The sequence below is a fragment of the Hyaena hyaena genome, unplaced genomic scaffold (genome assembly GCF_003009895.1).
Source record: "Hyaena hyaena isolate Hyena2069 unplaced genomic scaffold, ASM300989v1 scaffold_663, whole genome shotgun sequence".
NCBI lineage: Eukaryota > Metazoa > Chordata > Mammalia > Carnivora > Hyaenidae > Hyaena > Hyaena hyaena.
Genome location: NW_024081296.1, coordinates 951738 through 976781, shown reverse-complemented (window position 1 = coordinate 976781; position 25044 = coordinate 951738). Strand labels below are relative to the sequence as shown.

Sequence of the window (25044 nt, the reverse complement as noted above, 5' to 3'; positions counted from 1 at the left end):
AAAAAAGCTTAAGTAAGGACCTCAGTCCACACCAAATAGAAAATCGCTTTTATAATAACTAAAATTCAAATATATTATATAAAAACATTAATATTTGAAAATATTTATCTGATTTTGAATGGGTAAGTATATGTAATAAATTAAAAGTGAAAAGAACCAATAAATAAAATAGTATGCAAATGTCATACTGCTCTATATGCAAAATTGATTAAAATTTAATAAGAAAATAAATACAGGATTATATTTGCACAATTAATGACACGATACTGGGTCAGATTCACTATAGTATCAAGACTGGCCACATATCTATATGTCCCTTCAGAAATAGTTGTTTCTAGATTGGTGAGGTTATATTTTTAGAATATTCCACATGCTTCGCAGTATGTTTGAATAATAAAAGATCTGGTGCCATATTAGTGTTGCATTTTGGCTATGCCAAGCTCCTTAGTCCCTGTCTGCCTCAGTTTCTTCATTTGAAAATGGTGATAAAAATGATATGTGCTTTTTATGCTTCAGCTTTTACTGTAAAACATTTTATATTAACAAGAAAATGAAGAAATAAAAATTAATAAAGATTATTGACACATATTTTCATGTGAATATTGTTCTCAAATAAGGTATCTTTGGTCGTGTTTTTACAGCAGTAGTAATGCTAAGGATGGTACTTTTCATGACATAAACCTGGATCTCTGGGAAAGAAGGGAGACTTTACTTAAAAGGGTTCTATGTAACCATCACTGTTCTGTTTTGCCACCTACACAATGTGGCTGTTCTCCTTTCCAAACAAATACCAGGGAGCACCTGGGTGGCTCAGTCAGTTAAATATCCAACTCTTGACTTTGGCTTAGGTCATCTCCTCACAGACTGTGAATTCAAGTCCCATATGGGGCTCTGTACTGACCATGTGGATGGAGCCTGCTTGGAATTCTCTTTCTCCCCCTCTCTCTGCCCCTCCCCCACTCGTGCTCACTCACTCTCTCTCTCTCTCTCTCTCTCTCTCAAAATAAAATGCTTTAAAAAATATATCAGTTTACTTGCTTTGTAAAACCGGGAAGCTAAAGAATCATTCACACAGATGTAATATTTTAATTTTTATATACTATCAGCTCTTACTATTTACTTCTTAAAGCAAAAGTGAAGTAAAAACATTATCACATCAGAAATTGAAAACAGATAATGCTTTCATATATTCTAAGCATAGAAATACCATTCTGTAACACTTAGAAAAACATTTGTTGCTGTGTATAAAAATATCTTTGATAATACTAATTTTACAAGAACAAGGATAACTGGGACCCTTAGAAAACAAAATGTGTCCACTGAATAATGGTTTTACAAATACCAGGGGAGGAATCATTTCCTGCGTAGTATTCTTTCCATAGCATCCTTCACATCTCTGTTTCTCAGACTGTATATTAGAGGGTTTAGCATTGGTATTACCAGTGTGTACAGCACAGCTACTATCTTGTTTGACTTTGGCGAGGAGATGGCCCCAGGCTGGGCATACATGAAGAACACGGCCCCGTAGAATAAACTCACCACTGCTATATGGGAGCCGCAGGTAGAGAAGGTCTTACCCCTGCCACGGGTGGAGGGAATCTTCAGGACAGTGGACAGGATGTAAGCATAGGAAACCACAATGATAGCTGTGGTGGTGACGATGATGAGGGCAGAGAGAATGAAGAGCACAATCTCGTTCACAGATGTGTCCATGCATGAGATTTTGATCAGGGCTGGGACGTCACAGAAAAAGTGGTCCAGTCTGTTTTCTCCACAGAAACGCAAGCTGAAGGTGAAACCTGTTTGGACCATGGAGTTGATGCTTCCACAGATATAGGATCCAGTCACCAACTGAGCACAGACTTTCTGAGACATGTGCACAGGGTAAAGGAGAGGGGAGCAAATGGCTGAGAATCGATCAAATGCCATGACAGCCAGAAGAAAGCCTTCAGTTGTGACAAACAGGGCAAAGAAGAAAAATTGGGCTGCGCAACCATTGTAAGAAATCTTTTTTTCCTTCGATAGAAAGTTGGCTAAAGTTTTGGGAGCGATGACTGTGGAGTAGCAGAGATCTAAATAGGACAAGTTTCTGAGGAAGAAATACATAGGCGTATGAAGTCTGGAGTCCACCGTAATGACAATTATCATGCTAATATTTCCCACCACAGTGACCATGTAGATGAGTAAGAACACTAGGAATAAGAGGATTTGTGCTTGTGGAGGGGTTATGAATCCTAGTAGAACGAACTCAGTCACTTCTGTGTAATTCCTATTAAGCTCACTCTTCATGGCTGAGATGCAGGTGGAACTGGAGAGATGGTAAAAAAGAAAGGAGTGAGTCATCAGAACACTTGTTTTAGTGAAAATAACTAAAACCCAGCATGGAACACTTACATCATATTGTTTCCAATAAATCACACAACACCAATAAATGACAGATTACTGTTTTTAAAGTCTTCCTAATGAAGAACCCAATCTCATTGGTTAGCCTCTTTAGATATAATTACTTTGTGGATTTGGCCTCTTGGCGTGCTTTGGAGAAATGGAGATTCTAGGGAACTGTCTGGAAACAAGACCTTGCTGTTTGTTTTCCCTTCTTGATTTATTATCAGTTACTGTCATTGAAAGTTGGCTCTTCTAGTGGATATTTCTTTCACAGACATTACAGTGCACTTGAAATTTCATTTGGAAGGAAAATCCATTCAACTGATGGTGTCATTTGATTTTTAAAAATTCATTTAGTTGCCTTATCCATTATAGAAAAACAACATACTAATACTGTATCCTTCTTTCTTATATTAAGAGAAAACCTTCAAATCCTGACAAAGGCATCCTTTTACCCATTAACCTCATATTCTTCTTTCTTCCACATTTTTGTCCCTATAGTGACACCCGCTTTTAAGTGGCACAGTTCATCTGCTAAGAGCAGAAGTGATTCTTGCATGTATTTTCTAAACATAATTTAATCAGATTTTGTTTTCTCTTTCTTCCTTCCATCTTTCCCTCTTTGATTCACTTTAGAATTTGCCAATTGGAGTGCAGGTGGGGAATTCTAAGACCTTGGGTAGAGTTTTTTCTATCCTATCAGAAACAGACACATCTAAGAAAAAATACAAAGATCTGTGAATGAGGAGGATAGAAGGTACACAGCACATTTTAAAGACAGGTATAAATGGAAAAAGAGGAAGAAATGGGTATTTAAACAAGCTTACATTATGTTTATTTCAGCATATGCTATATGCTGCATATGGCTATAAGGCAATCTTAAAATATTGTGGTAGAGAAAGGAAGTAATTTTTATTTTATTTTATGTATGGGAAAATTTTTATTTCATTTATGTATGGGGGAATTAAATTTACTCTTCAATAATCAAAACAGGTAAAAGAGGGGCGCCTGGGTGGCTCAGTTGGTAAAACGTTCAACTTTGGCTCTGGTCATGATCTCACGATCGGTGGGTTCGAGCCACGCGTCCGGCTCTGTGCTGATAGCTAGCTCAGAGCCTGGAGCCTGCTTCAGATTCTGTGTCTCCCTCTCTCTCTGACCCTCCCCTGCTCACACTGTCTCTCTCTCTCTCAGAAATAATAATAAAAAAAACATTAAAAATACATGTAAAAGAAAACTGGTAAACAATAAATTCAAAGATTCACATGCTATGGAAATGTCTTCTATAATTTTATTACAAGTATAAAAATTATAATTCTATTATTTACATAAACAATTATATAAATTATAAAATTATAATAAATAAAATTATCTATTATATAAATTATAAAATGCCTCATGATGTCTCTAGAAATTATTGTTATTCTCACTGCTATGGTTTCACTAATTTTGACATTCTTTTAAGACAGGTTGGGACTATGGAAGTATATTAGAGTCAATTTGGTCCAGTATGCACAAAATCTACTTTCTTAAAAAAATTAAAAGCTAACAGAAATATTGACTAATTGATTTTAGAAGGCAGAAGAATGGTCAGAATAACCTCTGATAGGGCCTAACAAAAATGCATGGCTTCCTTAAATTCATGGTTTACATAAAAGTTTCTAGTTTCAACAGAAAAAAATGGGAAAAAAAGATATAACTAAAGCTATCTAAAAAAGCGTGGAGGATAAACAAATATAAAAGATATTCTTCAAAATGAATGCATTTCTTACCTTGTAAACCCTCTACTATATGTGATATCATGAAGAAACAAAAGTATGAAAAGAAGCACACTTTGGCTTAATAGGAAGTCTTCCTGCAACATGGATTGTATTTCCTCCCTGTTCCAATCAGAGTCCAATTGCTAAGACGAACAAGTACCACAACAATTGTAGTTTGTCCCTCTCTCTCTTTCTCTCTTTTTTTAAACTGTACTCTTTCACTGATTGAATCAAGCCGACCTGGGATGGTTCCTGAGAGAAGTTCTCTCATGAGGATGGAAACCAAAGTGGTGTGCGTTCCCTCTGCAAGATATTAACCAGGGACAACAGTCTCTCTCACCAGTAAGGCGTTTTGTATCAGAACGCAAGAGAAATGAGGAAAGAAAAGCTTAAACTCACCAGAACTTTGGAAAGTTAGAAGGGCGAGGACATGAGAACTAACTTTCTGCTTACTGAACAAAATTAATAATAATAACAATAACAACAATAATAATAAACACATTTGGATGAGAAGTACTTGATTCTTTTTTCTTAAAATTTTTTTTTAATGTTTTATCTATTTCTAGGAGAGAGAGAGAGAGAGAGAGACAGCGTGAGCAGGGGAGGGTCAGAGAGAGAGGGAGTCACAGACCGAAACAGCCTCCAGGCTCTGAGCTGGCAGTCGGCACAGAGCCCGACGCGGGGCTCGAACCCACGAACCGTGAGATCATGACCTAAGCGAAAGTCGGACGCTTAACCGACTAAGCCACCCAGGCTCCCCATCTTTTTTCTTAATAATTTTTAAATGTTTATTTATGTTTGAGAGACAGAGAAAGAGACAGAGACAAGCAAGGGAGGAGCAGAGAGAGGGAGACAGAATTTGAAGCAGGCTCCATGCTCTGAGCTGTCTGCACAGAGCTGTGAGATCATGACCTGAGCCGAAGACCAACACTTAATGGACTGAGCCACCCAGGCGCCCCTGATTCTTTTTTAAAACTTCACGATATATGAAGGATATTCACTATTTTTATTTTGAGTAGATAACAACACTTACTTTTAGAAACTCGTTTCTCAACTCTATTGTAAATACAGCCTGCTGGTGTTAGAAGAGAATTTTATACAGAGAATAATCTAAACAGTTAAAGAGTTTGGAGAAAAGGGGAGAAATTTGAAGTAACACAGAAATCGGCAAGAGCAGGCAGTCGTACCTCTATCTGTGAGTTCAAGACACCAGAAGAGGTGGCAGGATCGTAGAGATCCTCCCCCACTTTATCTTGACAGTTTCCTTTAGCTACTACAACTTTCTTTGGTATTTCTTATGGTGCAAATTAGGCATGGCGCATTCTCTCAGTTTTCCTTTAGCCTAAATGTTCCTTATTTTGCCTTCAGTTCTGAAGCCCATTTGTCCTGCATGTGGATGTTGGTTTGGTCTCCCCTCCTCCTATCTGTAAGCGCTTTCGAGATGTTGTTCCATTGTCTCTGTTTTGAATTGTTTCTGACGCCAAGTGTGTGCTTTAACTTTTATTTGCTTGTGCGTCATGTCTCTCATTTCCCCTCTTGCGACTTGACAGTGTCTCTTTTTCACTCCTCTTCAGATTTGTATTCTCACGTGCTTTGTTTGGTTTTCTCTCTGTTTATCCTGCTTGGGATTTTGCCCATTTTCTTGCATCTGTATGTTTAGATTTGTCAACAGTTTCGAAAAATTTTTTGCCCACCATAGTTTCTGTTATTTTTCTGGCCCTTCTTTTTCCAAATTACATGGGTAATATTTTCTCAGTTGTCATTGAACATCCTTTCTTTTCTTTTTTCCTTTTTAACTCGGGCTTAGGTTTGGTTTGTTTCTATTGCTATATATTCAAGTTTAAAATCTTTTCTTCCTGGTTTGTTTCCTTTTTCTCAGTGATTAGTCATTTACTACTTATTATGCAATCTCTAAAAATATTTGGTTCATATATTTTCTCCAGAGTTTAATGTTTTTGTGTGATGGAAAGCAAATCTGTAAGAGCTATGCTTTAATAACTGATGTGGAAAATCTTAAATCTACTTCTTAAAAACATAAAATTATCTTAACATTTGCAGTACAAACTTACACTTCAGTGAGATTTCATTATTCTTTTTTTTATTGAAGTCTTTTATTTATTAATATTCTGTTTAGAACTTTTGACATTAAGTTTATGAGTAAGAGTTACCTATAAGTTTTTAGTTTAAGGTCCATGTGACATTTATGAGAGACTCATAAATATAGTTAGAGAATATTTCTTTTATGACTATTCCTGACAGAGTTTATGTACAAGTGATCTGATTTCTTTCTTAAGTGTTCATGAGTAAACACTGGTGAAAACATTTAGGCCAGAACTATTCTTCATGGAAATATGATTAATGAAAATTCAATTTCTTTAGAAAATAGAATTAAAAATTCATATTTTTCTTTTACACATAACTTTGTCCAATTTAAAATATTTTTATTTAACAAATAATCAATTTTTGGTAAAAATATTTTCTTTTTTTTCAATATCAGCAGTATCTGTAGTGCCATCACCTTTTCATTCCTGATGCTTGTGATCTAATGTTGCTGTCTTTCCTTTGTTATATTGGCTGGGATTTTATACACATCAGTAATTTTTCAAAGAATCAATGTTAAGCCATGTGGCTATCCTATATTAAACCCATTTTTTTCTAATTAAGTAATTTTATCTATATTATTTCTTTTCAGTTTTTGTTTTGTTTTGTTTAATTTTCTTTCATGTTTATTTATTTTTGAGAGAGAGACAGGCAGAGCTTGAAGAGGGGAGTGGCAGAGAGAGAGGAAGACACAGAATTTGAAGCAGGCTCCAGGCTCTGAGCTGTTAGCACAGAGCCAGACTTGGGGCTCAAACTCATGAACCGCGAGATCATGACCTGAGCCAAAGTCGGACGCTCAACCGACTGAGCTATGCAGGCACCCCCTGAGCCACCCAGGCGCCCCACGTTTTGTTTTGACTTGCTGTTTTCTATTTACATTATTAAGAAGATTGTTATTATTAAGATCTAAATGTTTCCGCCTATTTTCTTCATATTTATCTGTAAGGCTTTGTATATTCCTCTCAGTACTACTTTTTCTTGCAAAGCTTAGATATATCATGATTCATTATAATTCAGTTCAAATGAAATCAAAATTTTATTTATTTTTTTATTAATACGTTTTTAGGAAGTGTTTATTTCTAACATCCATGCCCATAAAGATTTCTAGTCATCTATCACCTATGAAATCAATAATGATAGATAACCAGAAAATTCTATGGGCATGGACTCTAGAAATAAACACTTCCTAAAAATCCATTTGATTTCTACATTGAGTATGATCAAGAACATACATTGAATGATTTGAATCAATGCATTTGTTGATGGTTTCTTTATGTCCCATCTATTGTGACAATAAGTGGCTCTTACGTATTTGTAAGAAATAGCATGTTGTTATTGTTAATGGTATTGTGGAAAGTTTAAGGATAACAAAAGTATATTATATTCTGGCACATTTTACAGGTTAGCTATTCAAACTCCATCTCATGTGCTTTCTAGATAGAGATGTTGGAAAGTTCAAATGTCTTCCACCACAAGGGTTCTTGACACAGGTTTTGCTCTACCAATTACATCTATGTAATCTCAGAATTTAGAAGGGCACCATGACTTGGGGATCAACTTTCTGTCCATTCTGGATTTTTTTTCTACCAGCAGAAAAAAGAAGTTGTAGAAACATGTGGGCTTATTTCTGCAGCATTGTTGAATCCTCGACTTCCTAGGTAAGTGATTTTGATGGATGAGGAAGTAGTGACATCTTTTTGCTTCCATGTATCTGATTCCCCTGGACCATAGGTAAGGTGCTATCTTTTTAAATTGTATCCCCAATGGTAGCTTCTCTCTGCGAGTTAATCCTAAATTTCTCTCAGGATCACTATAAGAGTGTCACCCAGAAGTTCTTCCAGTCTTTCCAAATTTGATAGGCCTCAATTCACCTTAATTAATATTTTCCTGTTTAAAGTACCTAATGTGCTTCTGGGGCACTTAGGTGGCTCTGTCCATAAAGTGTCTGATTCTTGATTTCAGCTTAGGTAATGATGTCATGGTTCATGAGCCCCCCACATTGGGCTCTTAGCTGACAATGGGGAGCCTGGTTGGGATATTCTCTCTCTCCCTCTTTCTCTGCCCCTCCCTTGCTTGCCACTCTTTCTCTCTCTCTCTCTCATAATAAATACAGATTTTAAAAAATAAAAAATAAAGTTCCTAACCTGCTTTTTCTTCCTACACTGACCAGACTTTTACTAATAAAGTATTATAATGAGAAGCTCTTGCCCCATATCATTTTGTATTCTATACATTGAAAAATTCTAGATAAATTATAAGATAATTTTTAATTAAAAGGGGATTTACAAAGTAGGATTACAATTAATTTATGGAAATATTTAGTATGAAATTGTGTAAAGCTCAAAATATCAAGTTCTTTTAATAGAGTATTATGTCTATGGTTTTAATGTAGTCCTTTAGTTACAAAATAGTTAAGATATTTTAAAATCTTTTACTAAGGAAATTTAACATCATTTTATTGAGTGCTACTATTTCTTCTCTTTCTAATTGTTTATTGTATTTAAATATAGGAAAGCAAAGAATTAACAAAACATTATCTGACTCTTAGTTTGTGATTTACAGGATATTTGTCATATCATGAAATATGTCTACATCAAGAACTACAGGCAAACCATATCTTGGAGTGAATTTTTATCCTTTTTTAAAGCATAGTGAATGTAATTTTCTACATAATTTAAAATAACCACTTATATAACACGTTTCTCATATAGTACAACCTTTTAAATCTGTTTCTCTGTGCATACCAATATGTATGCTACGATAATTACCAGGAAGTTTTTCTTTGTCAGTGAAGAAAACTAAGTCCAACGAAGAAAACTAAGTCTAATTTCCCAAAGGAAACATACAACCAAAGAGGAAAAGTTCCTTGTATTCGGACTATTATTAGATTATTTGTTTGTATCTGAGGTTACTGCAGTCCTCATGGACAACAGCCCTGGAGCCTATACTTAGGTCTCCATAATTGACTTTATGATTACTCCTCTCCCAATGGAATCCATCACAGAGGGTGAGCAAAACCTCGGTGTTGAAATATCCTGACGAAAGGTTGAATAGGCCTAAAATAAGTAAAACCATCATAAACAACCACTGTTGGCACTAGAGCAAATGATGATGGACTATAGATGACACAAAGTTGTTATGGTCCTTTAATACTCCTGGTTATCTTCACTAGTCTTATTTTAAGGCATATAAAACCTACTAGGATTTAAGAAAGGAACTCTCCTTTATATATATTCCTTAAATATACTTGCCCTGCCTAAAGAACCAGATCCCATGAATTGATGCAGCTTTGGTAGAAAGTCATCATTGTGTTGTAAGTATTGGAATGTTCATCAGCTGCTCCCTGCTTCAGAAAAAGAGCTAACTGGTTATGGCATATTTTAATTAAACAATTACTAGTGGAAGTAAAATATTTGTAATGAACCAATAAAAGTTCCTTTATTTGGGGGAATGGACTTAATCTGAGGAAATTACCATTTATTTAGAAAGAACTTTAAAGCATGTTATTTGATCTAGGATTAGTGGTTCTTAAATTTTATTAATTTTAACACACAACTTCCTTAGCTTTATTCTATTTTCAAAGATGGATAGAGTAATAATGAAAAGCAAAGAAATTGAGGTAAATAAGGTAACATTATTTTTAAATATATTTATTACTGTCATATCATAATTCAAACACTGACTGACTATTATAGGCTATACACATTTGTCATAGCAATTACATGTAATATCTCTATTTTAGATCCTAGTAACACTCTTATTTTAGATTATGAAAATTATTTTACTATAAAAATATTAAGAATATTAACATTCTAATGCTAGAAATTTCAAATGTAATTGAAATTAGACAATATTGTATGCTAGTTATTGACTGAACTCACAGCAAATTTACGATTTAAGTATGACCCAGAAAATTCTTTCACTGCATAATAACTGAACATTAGTCTCATAAGCATAGTATTATCTAATGCAAATTCTTTATTCTTCATGACATTAAGATTCTTTTATGTGCAATATTTAATTAAGATTTTAAAAATATATTCTACATTTAAGAAAGCATTTATACCACTAGAAACAAAGCCTAGGTTTCATTTGTTTATTTTAACTTGTGCCTCTCAGCAGGTTTCTGCCATGGGTGACAGCAGAACAGACAATCACTCCGAAGTGACCGACTTCATCCTTATAGGTTTCAGGGTCCGCCCAGAGCTCCACATTCTCCTCTTCGTGATCTTTCTGCTGGTGTATGCCATGATCCTTCTAGGGAATGTTGGGATGATAGCCATTATCATGACCGATCCCCGGCTGAACACACCAATGTATTTCTTCCTAGGCAACCTGTCCTTCATTGATCTCTTCTATTCGTCTGTCATTGCCCCCAAGGCTATGATCAACTTCTGGTCTGAGAGCAAGTCCATCTCCTTTGCAGGCTGTGTGACGCAGCTCTTCCTCTTTGCCCTCTTCATCGTGGCTGATGGGTTTCTCCTGGCAGCCATGGCCTATGACCGCTTCATCGCCATCTGCAACCCGCTCCTCTACTCTGTCCAGATGTCAGCGCGTCTTTGCACCCAGATGGTGGCTGGTTCCTATCTTTGTGGCTGCATCAGCTCAGTTCTTCAGACAAGCATGACCTTTACACTGTCCTTTTGTGCTTCCAGAGCCATCGACCACTTTTACTGTGATGACCGTCCACTTCAGAGGCTATCTTGCTCTGATCTCTACTTTCATAACATGGTTACTTTTTTCTTATGCAGCATTATTATTATGCCTACCATAATTGTCATTATTGTATCCTATATGTATATTGTGTCCACGGTTCTAAAGATAAGATCCACTGAGGGACGGAAGAAAGCGTTCTCCACTTGCAGTTCTCACCTGGGAGTCTTGAGTGTGCTGTACGGTGCTGTGATTTTTATGTATTTCATCCCTGACAGATTTCCTGAGCTGAGCAAAGTGGCCTCGTTATGTTACACCCTAGTAACTCCCATGTTAAACCCTTTGATTTATTCCCTGAGAAACAAAGATGTCAAAGATGCTTTGAGGAAGATCCTGGGGAAAAAAATACTTTTATTTAATTCTATCTTAACAGTGACATAACTGAAAGGCCTGGGCACTATGACAATCTGGAGAGGAACTGACGCAGAGAATGTGATGCAGAGATTTCTTTTCTTTTCTTTTCTTTTTTTAACGTTTTATTTATTTCTGAGAGAGGGAGAGAGACAGCGTGAGCAGGGAAGGGTCAGAGAGAGAGGGAGACACAGAATCTGAAGCATGTTCCAGGCTCTGAGCTGGCTGTCAACACAGAGCCCCACGCGGGGCTCGAACCCACGAGCTGTGAGCCCATGACCTGAGCCGAAGTCAGACGTTTAACCAACTGAGCCACCCGGGTGCCCCATAGAGATTTCTATTGATCTTAAAAATATTTAATTTTGGAAAATTTGTTTATTTGAAACCCATGTACTTACAGCTGAAGGACACATTTGGACTACATTTTTCCTGTTTATTTGGGGCTGGAATGGCTCTCACCATACTTCATCCTCATTTGTGTAAAGATATTGATTGCCATGTATTTTGATTTTAGGGAAAACATATTCCAGGCTCGCTGCTGGCTCTCTGAGGATGATGTTTGGGGTTTACTGTCTATCTTGAGTCAATAACAAGTGTTATGTAATATGTATGCAATTGGTAGAGGTAACAAAATTTGATATTATAAGAAGACAGAACAAAATATCAGATTTATTGAAGAAATCTTTTTGAATGCTACATGAGAGATACAGGTACTCTTCAGTGCACACAGTCCTAAAGGCAGCATATGAGTCACTCTTAATTGTCCAGAAGTTCAGTAAGTGACACACATATTTCATGGTTTCTTGTGGCTTAAATTATTCTTGAAAACTCTCCCTTTTGACAAGAAAACTGTAATGAAAATGAGATAAAAACAAAGATAATTTATGTTTTGTTGTATACGCCTTAGAAAAAATTCATCCAATGATATTTATTGAATTTTGATGTACATTTTGCCATACGAAAATCTGTAGGTATAAATAATTTCTGTGCTTCATTAAGCTCACAATCAGATGAGAAGAAAACAGCTGAGCAGAGAACAAAACTGCCACACGGAACCTCAGTGAAAAAGACATATATAGAATATACAAAGAAAGTGAATGTTCCTGACGGTCAGAGAAATCTTCTAAAGTACTTTGCAAAAAGAAAAAGAAGAAAAAGAAGTAGAATTGAGCAGGTTTCAGTGCAAAGAGAACTAACTATATGGTGAGCTGCATGAAGTTTAATAAGTCATTTTAATGCACAAGACAAAGAATGCAGGATAAGACTTAAAAGGAAATTCACGGCCATCCTACAGACCTATATGTCAAGTCAAGGAAGGCAGTCTTTCTTCTGTAGACTAGGAGTAAGCTTTGGGGATTTTTCAAAAAGACAGTATTGTATTCAACTTGTCATTTCACAAAACTCATACTGGTAGCTTTGTGGAAAATAAATATTCACAAGGAGAAGACAATAGTCATAGAAAGTGTGTGGTCCTCTATGCAAGAGGTTACAATGGCTTTACCGAAACCAGTCTTATTAGAGACTGTGAAGAAGGGTATGACAGGTAAAGTAAACTGAATGTTGCTTGCGGGTTGATCACATGAGAATGATGTAGAGGTGAACAATGACTTCTAATGTTTGAGCATCTGTGCTGGAGAAAGGCTACCTCATAAAATGAGGAAGGAAATGTAAGTATAATATAGTGCTGGAGGCTGAGCCATCTCCAGCAGGTCCAGGGCTCCCTGAAGGATGGACGGTGTCGGCGAGAGAGTGAGAGAGCCCTGTGATTCTTTCTGATCACCCAGCAAGCATCTCTGTCCTGTCGGTTTTGGTGTCTTTACTTATAGGTTAAATGATAACATGACATCAGAAAAAGGAATTTTTACAATGGATAACTCTTTGTGATAAGATACTTTGGAAAGTGTACAGAAGCAGGTTTTACAGAAATATTCTTGCAGAACTATTCCAGTTATAGTGAGGTTAAGTAAATCTTATAACTAGAGAATTAGGGTATTCTTAGTAAAAGACAGGATACATATTTGTTCTAAGTTAATAACGCTAAGGTTAGGTCATAGGTTAAGTGTATAGATGGGCTAAGAGTCATTCTGTCTGACTCTCAAATGTATGTTTTTGAGTTGGTTAATAAGTTGTTTGTGGAAACCTATTTGATGCTGAATGTGTGAACACCATGGAGGCCCTAAATGTGTCAGCCTTTTGTTTGTGGGTAATGCTTTAGCTCCTCTTATCTATCCTCATCCCAGCCACCTGTAAGGGAGGGTGTTTGCAGAAAGTAGGCCTTGGGGAAGGGACTGCCATACATCACCAGTTAGGAGAAGGTGTAAGTATTAACTTAAGTTCTGCCGTTATCTGTACCTTAACTCTAAATTAGGCTCTTTGTCTCGGGGCCAGGCTCAGTTGTAATTCTTGTGTTCTTAAACCCCTAAGTCTTGGATCTGCAAGGCCCTTAGGAAGAGCCTTTTGACAATCATCCATAGAGCTTTCATCTAAAATCTCTCTTGTAAAGGCAGGAATATGCTTTTCCTTATGAGGTATCTGTGTTCAAAATATTGGTCTGATATGGAATATTGTGAAGCCTGGTCAATACCAGCACAACATGAGCCAGTAGTAGCAGGAGATACCAGTTTTCATTTCTCATGGCAGGAGCTGTGCAAACACTGCCATTTCCTTGCTGTGACTGCCATCCATAGAGGCTGGTGCAGCTCCCAGCAATATAGTTCGTTGTGAATCTAAGAGTTAAAAAATAAGCTCAGGTGTCAGACTGAGCTTTCAAATTCTGTTTTTGCCAATGTAGCTTTGAGAAAGTTACAGAGTATCTCTGCATTGTAATTTCCCCCTGTAAAATGGGGTACACAACAGTATTTACATCTCAGTTACTTGAATGATTACATGACATAAATTTCATACTCATTTGTTAAATCTGTATACTCATTGGCTACCAGATTTGTTCTTTCTTCATGCCTTTACTATTATTCATGTTAAGTCCAAGAGAGGAAGATAGTAACTTTCTCTGTTCCTCAGTAACTTCACTCTCTGCCACAAAGCATCCCCATGTCTCCGAGAGTTCCTGTGTCTTCATTTCCGTAGACAGAGCTTGAGTTACCCTACTTTGTTCATTTCAGTCTTTATTTTTCTTTTTGCTGAGAACTAATAGGATTAAAACAAACCAAAATAACAGAGCTTTCAATTGAATGCAAAATAGTATCTTATCGTCAGATGCTATATCTATTCATCTCTCTACCCATGTCTTTCTCTAAGCATCTCTCCTTATACTTTAACAAATGTCACCTCTTCCACCCACATTTTTTTTTTAAAATACAGGTTACTGAGGCAAATAAGGGACTCAACAGTAGAAAAACTTGATGAGGATTTTTAGGTAAGTGGTCACTGTGCTAAGATGATGTCATATCTCTTTCCTGAGATGAAGCAGAAAGATGTTTAGGATGAGAGAGGCACATTTTGCTAACCCTCCCCCATGAGTAAAACGCAGAATCATTCGTGCTAACGTTCTGGGTCCTATAATGGAACGAGCCTGCAAAGAAAGAGGTTCCTCATCCTTTGAATATTCATCCACTGGATATTAGTGATCCTTTATTAAACTGAGAAAAAGACTCTAACAATAGAGTTGACTGTTAGGAAAACAATGTTCCTCCATATTCACCATGTGCTGCACTCACAACCATCGTCAGACACATTCATATGTTTACCTAAATCAAACATAATCATGGTGTCTGTCTCTCTGTCTCTGTCTTTTTGACTCTGCCTCTCTCTGTTTCTCTCTGTCTCTCTGTCTCACTCTCCAGGATTCTTTTGTGAGAGGGACACCAAGAATGATCACTGGTTCTATCTCCCCACTATGTATCCAGCGTCATCCATATGACTCAGAAAAGAATCCTCAGGCTGAGGGAGAAGCTAACAGACCTCACTGTAAGATGACACACATGGTAATTTTTCAATGCTGACTTTCTCTCTTCTTTTCCTGATGTCCAGTACTTTCTGGCATTGTTACAGGAATTCCATTCAGGTATAGTCTGTTCTTGTACTTGTTTGGAACTTGCTCTTCTCATTTTATTTTTAGATTCCAAGAAGATACACATGCCACACAGAGTAGTCCTGAAAGCAGGGATGAGAAACAAAAAAAATAATAGTTTTAACTAGTATGTTAATATATTAATAAAAAATATATGCATAAATGCATACCTACACATAAACTTACATATATGTAATTCTCTAAATACGATATATATATTATAAGGCTGGTCATTAAATAATCAAAATTGTAGTGCAAGTAATGTAAAAAGCCACTTCAATACTATATAGCTAATATTTTGATTTGGGAATTACTAGATTTTTTAAAAACATCATCATCAGAACCTAAGTAATACTCTTACCTAAAATATTATGCTCATAACTTCTTCAAACTTATCTACTGACTTCCCATTAAATGTATAATTATAGCTGACTGTAGCATCAATAACTAGTAAAGTTTTCTTAATTTAAATGATAGTGTTAATTGTGGTAAATCCTAACTCCACAGTTGCTACACTAATAATAATTATATTAATAGGTTTTATCCTACTTTCTGCATTGACTTTTTATTTTAATAAATTTCTGTTGCCTCGAGTGGATTCCTGTTTATCAGTGCTAAAAAAAAATCTGAGTCATTGTTCTAAAATGAAGTCTGTCGACCACACTTTTGTGGGACACTTCTGAGTTCTCTATTCTATTCCATTGGTCTATGTGTGTGTTTTTGTGCCAATACCATACTGTCTTGATGATTACAGTTTTGTAGTAGAGGCTAAAGTCTGGGATAGTGATGCCTCCTGTTTTGGTTTCCTTCTTCAATATTACTTTGGCTATTCGGGGTCTTTTGTGGTTCCATACAAATTTTAGGATAGTTTGTTCTAGTTTTGAGAAGAATGCTGGTGCAATTTTGCTTGGGATTGTATTGAATGTAGATTGCTTTGGGTAGTAATGACATTTTAACTATATTTATTCTTCTGATCCATGAGTATGGAATGTTTTTCCATTTCTTTGTGTCTTCTTCAATTTCCTTCATAAGTTTTCTATAGTTTGCATCATACAGATCTCCTATATCTTTGGTTAGGTTTATTCTTAGGTATTTTATGGTTTTTGTGCAATTGTGAATGGGATCAGTTTCTTGATTTCTCTTTCTGTTGCTTCATTATTGGTGTATAAAAATGCAACCAATTTCTGTACATTGATTTTGTACCCTGCAACTTTGCTGAATTCATGGATTGGTTCTAGTAGGCATCTGGTGGAGTCTATCGGGTTTTCTATGTAGAGTATCATGTTGTCTGTGAAAAGTGAAAGTTTGACTTCTTCTTTGCCAATTTTGATGCCTTTTATTTCCTTTTGTTGTCTGATTGCTGATGCAAGAAATCAGAATTAGACTCACAAATGTATGGCCAACTAAGCTTTGACAAAGCAGGAAAGAGTATCCAATGGAAAAAAAGACAGTCTCTTTAACAGATGGTGCTGGGAGAACTGGACAGCAACATAAGAAGAATGAAACTAGATCATTTTCTCACATCATCCACCAAAATAAACTCAAAATGGATGAAGGACCTGAATGTGAGACAGGAAACTTTCAAAACCCTAGAGGAGAAAGCAGGAAACAACCTCCCTGACCTCAGCTGAAGCAATTTCTTTCTCTATACATCCCCAAAGGCAAGGGAATCAAGAACAAAAGTGAACCATTGGGACCTCCTCAAGATAGACAACTTTTGCACGGCAAAGGAAACAGTAAAACTAAGAGGCAACCGATGGAATGGGAAAAGATACTTGCAAATGACATATCAGATAAAGGGCTAGTAGCCAAAATCTATAAGGAACTCACCAAACTCCATACCTGAAAAACAAATAATCCAGTGAAGAAAAGGTCAGAAGACATGAACAGACACTTCTCCAAAGAGGACATCCAGATGGCCAACAGACACATGAAACGATGCTCAGCATCCCTCCTCATCAGGGAAATACAAATCAAAACCACACTGAGATACCACCTCATGCCAGTCAGAGTGGCTAAAATGAGCAAATCAGAGAACTCTAGATGCTGACGAGGATGTGGAGAAACAGGCACCCTCCTACACTGTTGGTGGGAAGGTAAACTCGTGCAGCCCCTCTGGAAAATAGTCAGGAGTTTCCTCAAAATATTAAGACTATAACTCCCCTATGACCCAGCAATAACACTGCTAGGAATTTACCCAAGGGACACAGGAGTGCTGATGCATAGAGGCACACGTACCCCAATGTTCATAGCAGCACTTTCAACAATAGCCAAATCATGGAAATAGCCTAAATGTCCATCAACTGATGAATGGATCAAGAAGATGTGGTTTGTCTATACAATGGAATACTACATGGCAATGAGAAAGAATGAAATTTGGCCATGTGTAGCAACATGGATGGAAATCGAGGGTGTCTATGCTAAGTGAAATAAGTCAGGTAGAGAAAGACAGATACTATATGTTTTCACTCATATGTGGAACAGGAGAAACTTAGAGGACCATAGGGGAGGGGAAGGGGAAAAATAGTTAAGGAAAGGGAAGGACGCAAACCATGAGAGACTCTTGAATGCTAAGAAAAACTGAGAGCTCCTGGAGGTAGGGGAGAGGGGAAGGGGGCTGATGGGCATTGAGGTGGGCACTTGTTGGGATGAGCACTGGGTGTTATATGGAAACCAACTTGACAATAAACTATATATATAAAAAAAAGTCCTGTCTTCAAATAGAGGCACATGCTACAGTAATGGAGGTTAGGACTACAAAATACAAGTTTGGGAAGACATAATTAAGTCCATAACACTTTTATTTCCTTTTTTGTCTTTTGCATTACCTAAGACTTTCAAAAGAATGCTGAAATGTATGGTCAGGGGAGACATCCTTGCTTTATTCCTACATTAGCAGAAATGCTTCTAGTTTCTCATCATTATACATAATCTTAACTGTAGTTTTTTTTTAATGTTCTTTTTCAAGTTTAGGAAATTTCCCTCTATTCCTAGTTTGCTGAGAGCTCCTTTACTTTTTACCATCACCAAGCACATATACAAGATCAAAAATGTGATACACACTGCCTTTGGTGTACTCTCCTCATGCTAATCAGTTAATAAGTTCTGTATATATATTTTTAAGTTTATTTATTTATTTTGAACGGGGTGGGAGGTGGGGTAGTGGGAATCCCAAGCAGGCTCCATACTGTCAGCACAGAGCCCAACACAGGGCTTGATCTCACAAGCCATGAGATCATGACCTGCGCTGAGATCAAGAGTCAAATGCTTAATCCACTGAGCCACCCAGGTACCCCAGTTCTGTGTATTTTATGTGCAACTTTTCAAATCAGCCTTTTTGAACTTATACTGGCATACATCAAGCCCTCAATAATATGAATTGGTTCAGCAGTTTCCCTGATTCAAATCTATTCCTTTTAAATATATCTTCCACATAGCCTTGAAGACTTTCACTTATTACCAACCACCATCCTCAGGTACTTTACAATCTTTATGTATTATTGGCATACATATCTCTGAATTATAATTCCCTGTGCAAGATGTGACTCTCACACTAAACTGTAAGCTCCCTAAAGAATGACTTTGTTTAACATCCAGATGGCTAACAGACACATGAAAAGATGCTCAACATCATTCATCATCAGGGAAATACAAATTAAAGTCACAATGAGATAGTACCTCACACCTGTCAGAATGGCTAAAATTACTAACTCAGGAAACAACAGATATTGTCGAGGATATGGAGAAAAGGGAACACTTTTGCACTGTTGGTGGGAATGCAGACTGGTGCAGCTACTCTGGAAACAGTTTGGAGGTTTCTCAAAAATTTAATAACAGAGCTAGCCTACAACCCAACAATTTCACTGCTAGGTATTTATTAAAAGAATACAAAATGCTGATTCAAAGGGACACATGCACCTCCAAAATTTATAGCAGCAATACCAACAATAGTTAAATTATGGAAAGATCCCAAATGTCCACCTAATGACAAATGGATAAAGAAGAAGTTGTGTGTGTGTGTATATATATATATTACTCAGTGATCAAAAAGAATGAAATCTTGCCATTTGCAACAGCCTGATGGGACTAGAGTGTATTATGCTAAGTGAAATAAGTCAGAGAAAGATGAATACCATATGACTTCACTCACATGTAGAATTTAAGAAACAAAACAGATGTCATAGGAGAAGGGAAGGAAAAATAAGATAAAAACAGAGAGGGAATAAGCCATAGGAGATTCTTAAATACAGAGAACAAACTGACAGTTACTGGAGAGGAAGTGGGTGGTGGGATGGACTAATTGGTTCATGGGCATTAAGCAGGGCACTTGTTGGGATGAGCACTGCATGTTACATGTAAGTGATAAATCACTGGATTCTACTTCTGAAGTCATTAATATGCTATAGGTTACTTAACATGGATTTAAATTAAATTAAATTAAATTAACCATTAAAAGAATAAAAATAAAAGCATTTTAAAAATTTTTTAAAAGGCAAAAAGAAAAAAGCAGACAGGAAGTTCTCTATGAACCTGTATGGAGTGATATATAGCATATATTGTTAAGCAAAAACAAAAAATAAAAGCAAAGTATAAAGGACTGTATATGGTATGCTAGTTTCCAGGTAAGAAAACTTTTTTTTAATTTTTTTAATGTTTTTATTTTTTTCTGAGAGAGAGAGACAGTGTGAGCAGGGGAGGGTCAGAGAGAGAGGGAGATACAGAGTCCAAAGCAGGCTCCAGGCTCTGAGCTGGCAGTCAGCACAGAGCCCAATGCAGGGCTCAAACCCATGAACCATGAGATCATGACCTGAGCTGAAGTCGGACGTTCAACCAACTGAGCCACCTGGGCGCCCCAAGAAAAACTTTTTAAAAAGTATTTATATATGTGTATACTTATTTATTTAAGTATGCAAAAATTTATCTAGAAAGGCTAAATCAGAAACTTACTGGAAATGGTTACTCATAACGAGCTGGTGGCAATACCGTGGAGAAGAAAGAGATGGCATTGAGATTTCTCTGAATATAGTTGTATACAGTTTTTGCTTTTTAACTATGTAAACACTTCAGATTTTCAAAATAAAATTAAATATAGATATGAGCCCCCCCGCAAAAGAATGACCTTATTTATACCTGAGCTGACCCCAAGGTGAGAACAAATCATATCAAGAAATAATTAGAATTAACTATTAATTAGAATAATTAACACAAAAAATATGAAGATCCAAACGGAGGAAAGGATTACTCAGAAATGTTTGCAGTTCTCTTTGTCCTACTTGGTTCTTCATATTAGTTAGGGTCCAGCACCTAAACGACCTCAGAGTCTCTAACACATCAATAAACAATATTTCAAGTTAATATGTATTATGAAGATTACTTATTTTTTTGTTTCTTCTTATTATACTTCTCAATACATGACACATAAAATGCTTGTGAAAGTATTTTGTAATACTTTTTTCACTTGTAAAACTGAAAGTTCAATAACTGTTTAACATGTACTATTCGTATACTATAATAAAATATAAAAATCACGTTTATATTTTTATAATCATGTAACTTTCTATAACAATATAGAAGTCAATTCAAGAAATAAAATGTTATTTTAGATCAGTGGGAAGGTTCGACTTGAAAAATGCTGCCCTAATGTCCATCTCCAACATCAAGAACCTTTTGGATTAACAATGTCTCTGACCAAAAAAAGTAATATGCAGGACACATCATCTTGAAAAAGCTTCTGTTAATATGTCTGTGATGTTCAGGAGATTAATTTTCATTAATGGCCACAAGAAGTATAAAAGAAATAGCCACAATACCTTTGATGGATGGGAAATAATAATCAAAGAAGAGTATTTTTTGTCTCTAAAAGCTTTTTTAGAGCCTCTTTGACATCTTTGTTTCTCAGAGAATAAATCAAAGGATTCAACATGGGAGTGACTAGGGTGTAACACAAGGAGGTCACTTTACTCAGCTCAGGAAATCTGTCAGGAGTGAGATAGGTAAAAAAGACTGTACCGTACAGCACACTCACGACTCCCAGGTGAGAGCTGCAAGTGGAGAACGCTTTCTTACGTCCCTCAGAGGAGTGTATTTTCAGAACTGCGGATACAATATACATATAGGACACAATAATGACAATTATGGTAGGCAAGGTAATGATGCTGGATAAGGAAAAAGAAATTGTTCTATAGATGAAGAGGTCAGAACAAGATAATCTCTGAAGTGGGCGAATATCACAGAAAAAGTCGTCAATGGCCCGAGAACCACAAAATGGCAAAGTAAATGTCATGCTGGTCTGAAGAATTGAGCTGATGCAGCCACAAAGATAGGAACCAGCCACCAACTGGGTGCAGAGACGCGCTGACATCTGGACAGAGTAGAGGAGTGGGCTGCAGATGGCGATGAAGCGGTCATAGGCCATGGCTGCCAGGAGAAATCCTTCAGCCACTATGAAGAGGGCAAAGAGTAAGATTTGTGTCACACAGCCTGCAAAGGAGATGGACTTGCTCTCAGACCAGAAGTTGATCATAGCCTTGGGGGCAATGACAGATGAATAGAAGAGATCAATGAAGGACAGGTTGCCTAGGAAGAAATACATTGGTGTGTTCAGCCGGGGATCGGTCATGATAATGGTCATCATCCCAACATTACCCAGAAGGATCATGGCATACACCAGCAGAAAGATCACGAAGAGGAGAATGTGGAGCTCTGGGCAGACCCTGAAGCCTACAAGGATGAAGTCGGTCACATCAGAGTCATTGCTTGTTCCCTTGTCACCCATAGCAGAAACCTGCTGAGAGATACATGGAAGAACAAACAAATGAACTCTGGATTTGATCCTAGCTTCAAATAATCTCTTACAATATTAGGATTTATTAAGTTTTTTTATAATCATTATTTATTAACTTTATAAATTATTGTCACTTAAGTTTAAGCCAATTGCAACTGATGATGCGTCAAAAGATTAGTTTATTGGCTGTATTTCAACAAGCAGTGGAACTGTATTGAGACAGGGAAACCTAAGGGACCCCAAGAGAGAAAAGGCTGGGTTTTTCCCCCTTACTTCTGTTCTTTCAAGGACCTGCAGCCCCACCCCACTTTATACATGCTTTGTAATGTAAATAGCCTCTACCCATCATGTAAGGGACAAAGAAAAAATAGCACCTAAGAAAAGATCAGGTGAAAATGACCTTATGAATCTATCATATGCATATTCCAGGCCACCGAGCTAGACATCTCCACGCCAAGAGCCCTTGGTTCCAAAGAATAACACCTGGGCCTTCGTCTTTCTTGGAACCAGGTCCTGGTTGCCTAAGAGTACACGTACATCAGACCACCATCACCTCAGACCCAGAAAAAAGACAAGATTTATGCTCTTTTCCTTTTTAAGTCTCCTAGACACTCCTTTTATCTTTCTCTCTTTCTATTTCTCCCTCTCCATAGATAGATAGATAGATAGATAGATAGATAGATAGATAGATAGATGATATATAGATGATAGATAGATAGATAGATAGATAGATGATAGATAGATAGATAGATAGATAGATAGATGATAGATGATAGATAGATGATACAGATTATAGATATAGATATAGATAGATATAGATATAGATATATAGATACAGATATAGGTATAGATATAGTTCTTCAATAAACTCTGCTTTCATAGCCTGCTGGCTCAGGTTTGATTTCCCCATTGTGTGAAGCCAAAAACTCTCTTGGCTAGTCCTGCAAGACTCCCCTCAATTCCAGGTCCCCTGGCCACTTGCCAGCATCAGTACTAAAAAAAAAGCAATTATAAATAGATCATACTTAGGGTCTATGGAGGCATAAGATACTTACGCCATGAGAAGACAGCCCGAAGTAATCATGAATATTTGTTGAATAAATATTTATTGAAAAAATAAATAACATATTTTGTTTAGTTTCCTGTAATTTTGCCCAAGGGCACAGACACTGATCATTTTAATTTTCCAGATATTTTCCTATCAAACTCGTTCTAATGTTAATAAGTTGTTGCCTAAATGGAGAATTTTTCCCAGGGTAGCCAATAAAAGAGTGCTCAGTGCATGACTTATTCTTCAGAGCTCACATGTTTTAAGATGTACTCTTACCTTGTATCGTTTGGTAATTTGTCAGATTCTGAAAATGAAGCAGCAGAATCCTGATGTTGTCCTCTTCTTATTGTTTTAATTCTAGAAAGGATAAACATAAAATTAATTAAGAACTTTGCTCTAAGTATTGGATAATCACTGTGTCAAGATAAAATGCATCCCTTTCCCCCCAAGATTTTCCAAATGCATGTTTGTTATCCCAGTTTTAGTTCTTCCCATAGACAAACTGGAGCAATTTCTCTGTTTAAATAACTGTCTTTTTCTTTAGTAGTTGATTTCTTGGAAAATGCTACAGTCCTTTGTAGAAAACACAAGGTGAATTTTCCAAATGATGCTTTGCTAAGACTGAACAGGTCCAGGAATGACAATCCATAGTTATGCAAAGTGAACCTGAGGGATCAATCCACAGGATAGTCTCAGTCCAGCATGCTTCCTTGGATGATGAGTGCTTTTAAAGAAGTGAAATACATTGGCCTGGATATGTAAATAGAGGTCCTGAGCTACCTGGAATCTCTAATAATCTACTGGAGTATCAACAGCGTTATCCATACTGGCTTTGTTTTTGGCATAACAGTGGGGTTTTTTTCAAATAATTGCAGGATTGAGGTTTCCCTCACCTTCTGGGAGATAGTGTTCCTGGGAGAAAAAGAAGTATAAGTAAGTTATTAAAGTACCTAGCCTCCAGAGCCGAGCTCCGTAAGGACCGCAGAGGCTCTAAATTAAAAAAAAAAAAAAGAAAGAGAAAAAAAAAAAACAATGAAAGGAAAAGAAAGAGAAAAAAAGAGCCAAAACCTAAAAGATATTGAAGCTGGGTTTATTTAGATCTTTTGGTTTTCATGTGGTGAGTATTATCACCATGAGTTACCCCTCCAATATGAAAGAATGTTATTGTGCTATACATTTATGATTTGTGGATTTTTATATATGTAATACTTTTATAAAAGTTAATAAAAACATGACATCAATCTTTGTACTTGACCATGTTTCTACTGATCATGAGTATTATACAATTATAATCAAATATATTAATTTTAAATATATGTACCTATATACAATCATACTAGAAAGATTGAGCACTTCTTTTTGATCTGACAGTTAACCATATTGTAGACTTCCAAACAGAGCCACTGAAATAACTGTGATAAACTACTTAAACAGAGGGAACATAACAATTATAAGTAATTATTTATACCATCACTTGTCACTCATTTCTACCATGTCATCTTGATAACAAGAAAAGGGAGCAGTCATTTTTTAAAAACTCAAGTAATACTTAGATTATAAAATACTCTTTTAAAGTTTGTTTTTCTTCTGAACTTGGGGGTCTTACACTGGGAAAAGCAATACCAAAAATAGTATCAAAGTTGGCTGTTCATTACATGAACATTTAAGCACAGGTCACTGATGTTTTGGGATAAGACTGGACTCTTAGCATTAATCATTTCTGAGAAAAAGTGTAAGAATAAAAATGTAAACAAATAAAAAGTTGAATTCCAATGCCTTAAAATAAAATTAAATTAAAAATGGAGGTTTTTTTTTAAACATTTTATTTTTTATTCTTTAAACCTTTCTTTTTTGATGTTTACTTACTTTTGAGAGA

General features: G+C 36.3%; 3 protein-coding genes across 3 annotated transcripts; 1 reads left to right on the top strand and 2 right to left on the bottom strand.

Annotated features, from left to right (window-relative positions):
- Positions 1-1353: 1353 nt before the first annotated feature.
- Positions 1354-2289, bottom strand: LOC120220047 (olfactory receptor 12-like). Its single transcript, XM_039217021.1, has one exon. It carries the CDS (start codon positions 2287-2289, stop codon positions 1354-1356), a length of 936 nt encoding a protein of 311 aa, XP_039072952.1.
- An 8033-nt stretch (positions 2290-10322) lies between these two features.
- Positions 10323-11336, top strand: LOC120220017 (olfactory receptor 9K2-like). The gene has a single exon (XM_039216972.1). The coding sequence runs from the start codon at positions 10374-10376 to the stop codon at positions 11334-11336; it is 963 nt and encodes a 320-aa protein (XP_039072903.1). The 5' UTR covers positions 10323-10373.
- Positions 11337-21166: 9830 nt separating this feature from the next.
- On the bottom strand, positions 21167-22150 carry LOC120220022 (olfactory receptor 9K2-like). The gene has a single exon (XM_039216976.1). The coding sequence runs from the start codon at positions 22106-22108 to the stop codon at positions 21167-21169; it is 942 nt and encodes a 313-aa protein (XP_039072907.1). The 5' UTR covers positions 22109-22150.
- Positions 22151-25044: the final 2894 nt, after the last annotated feature.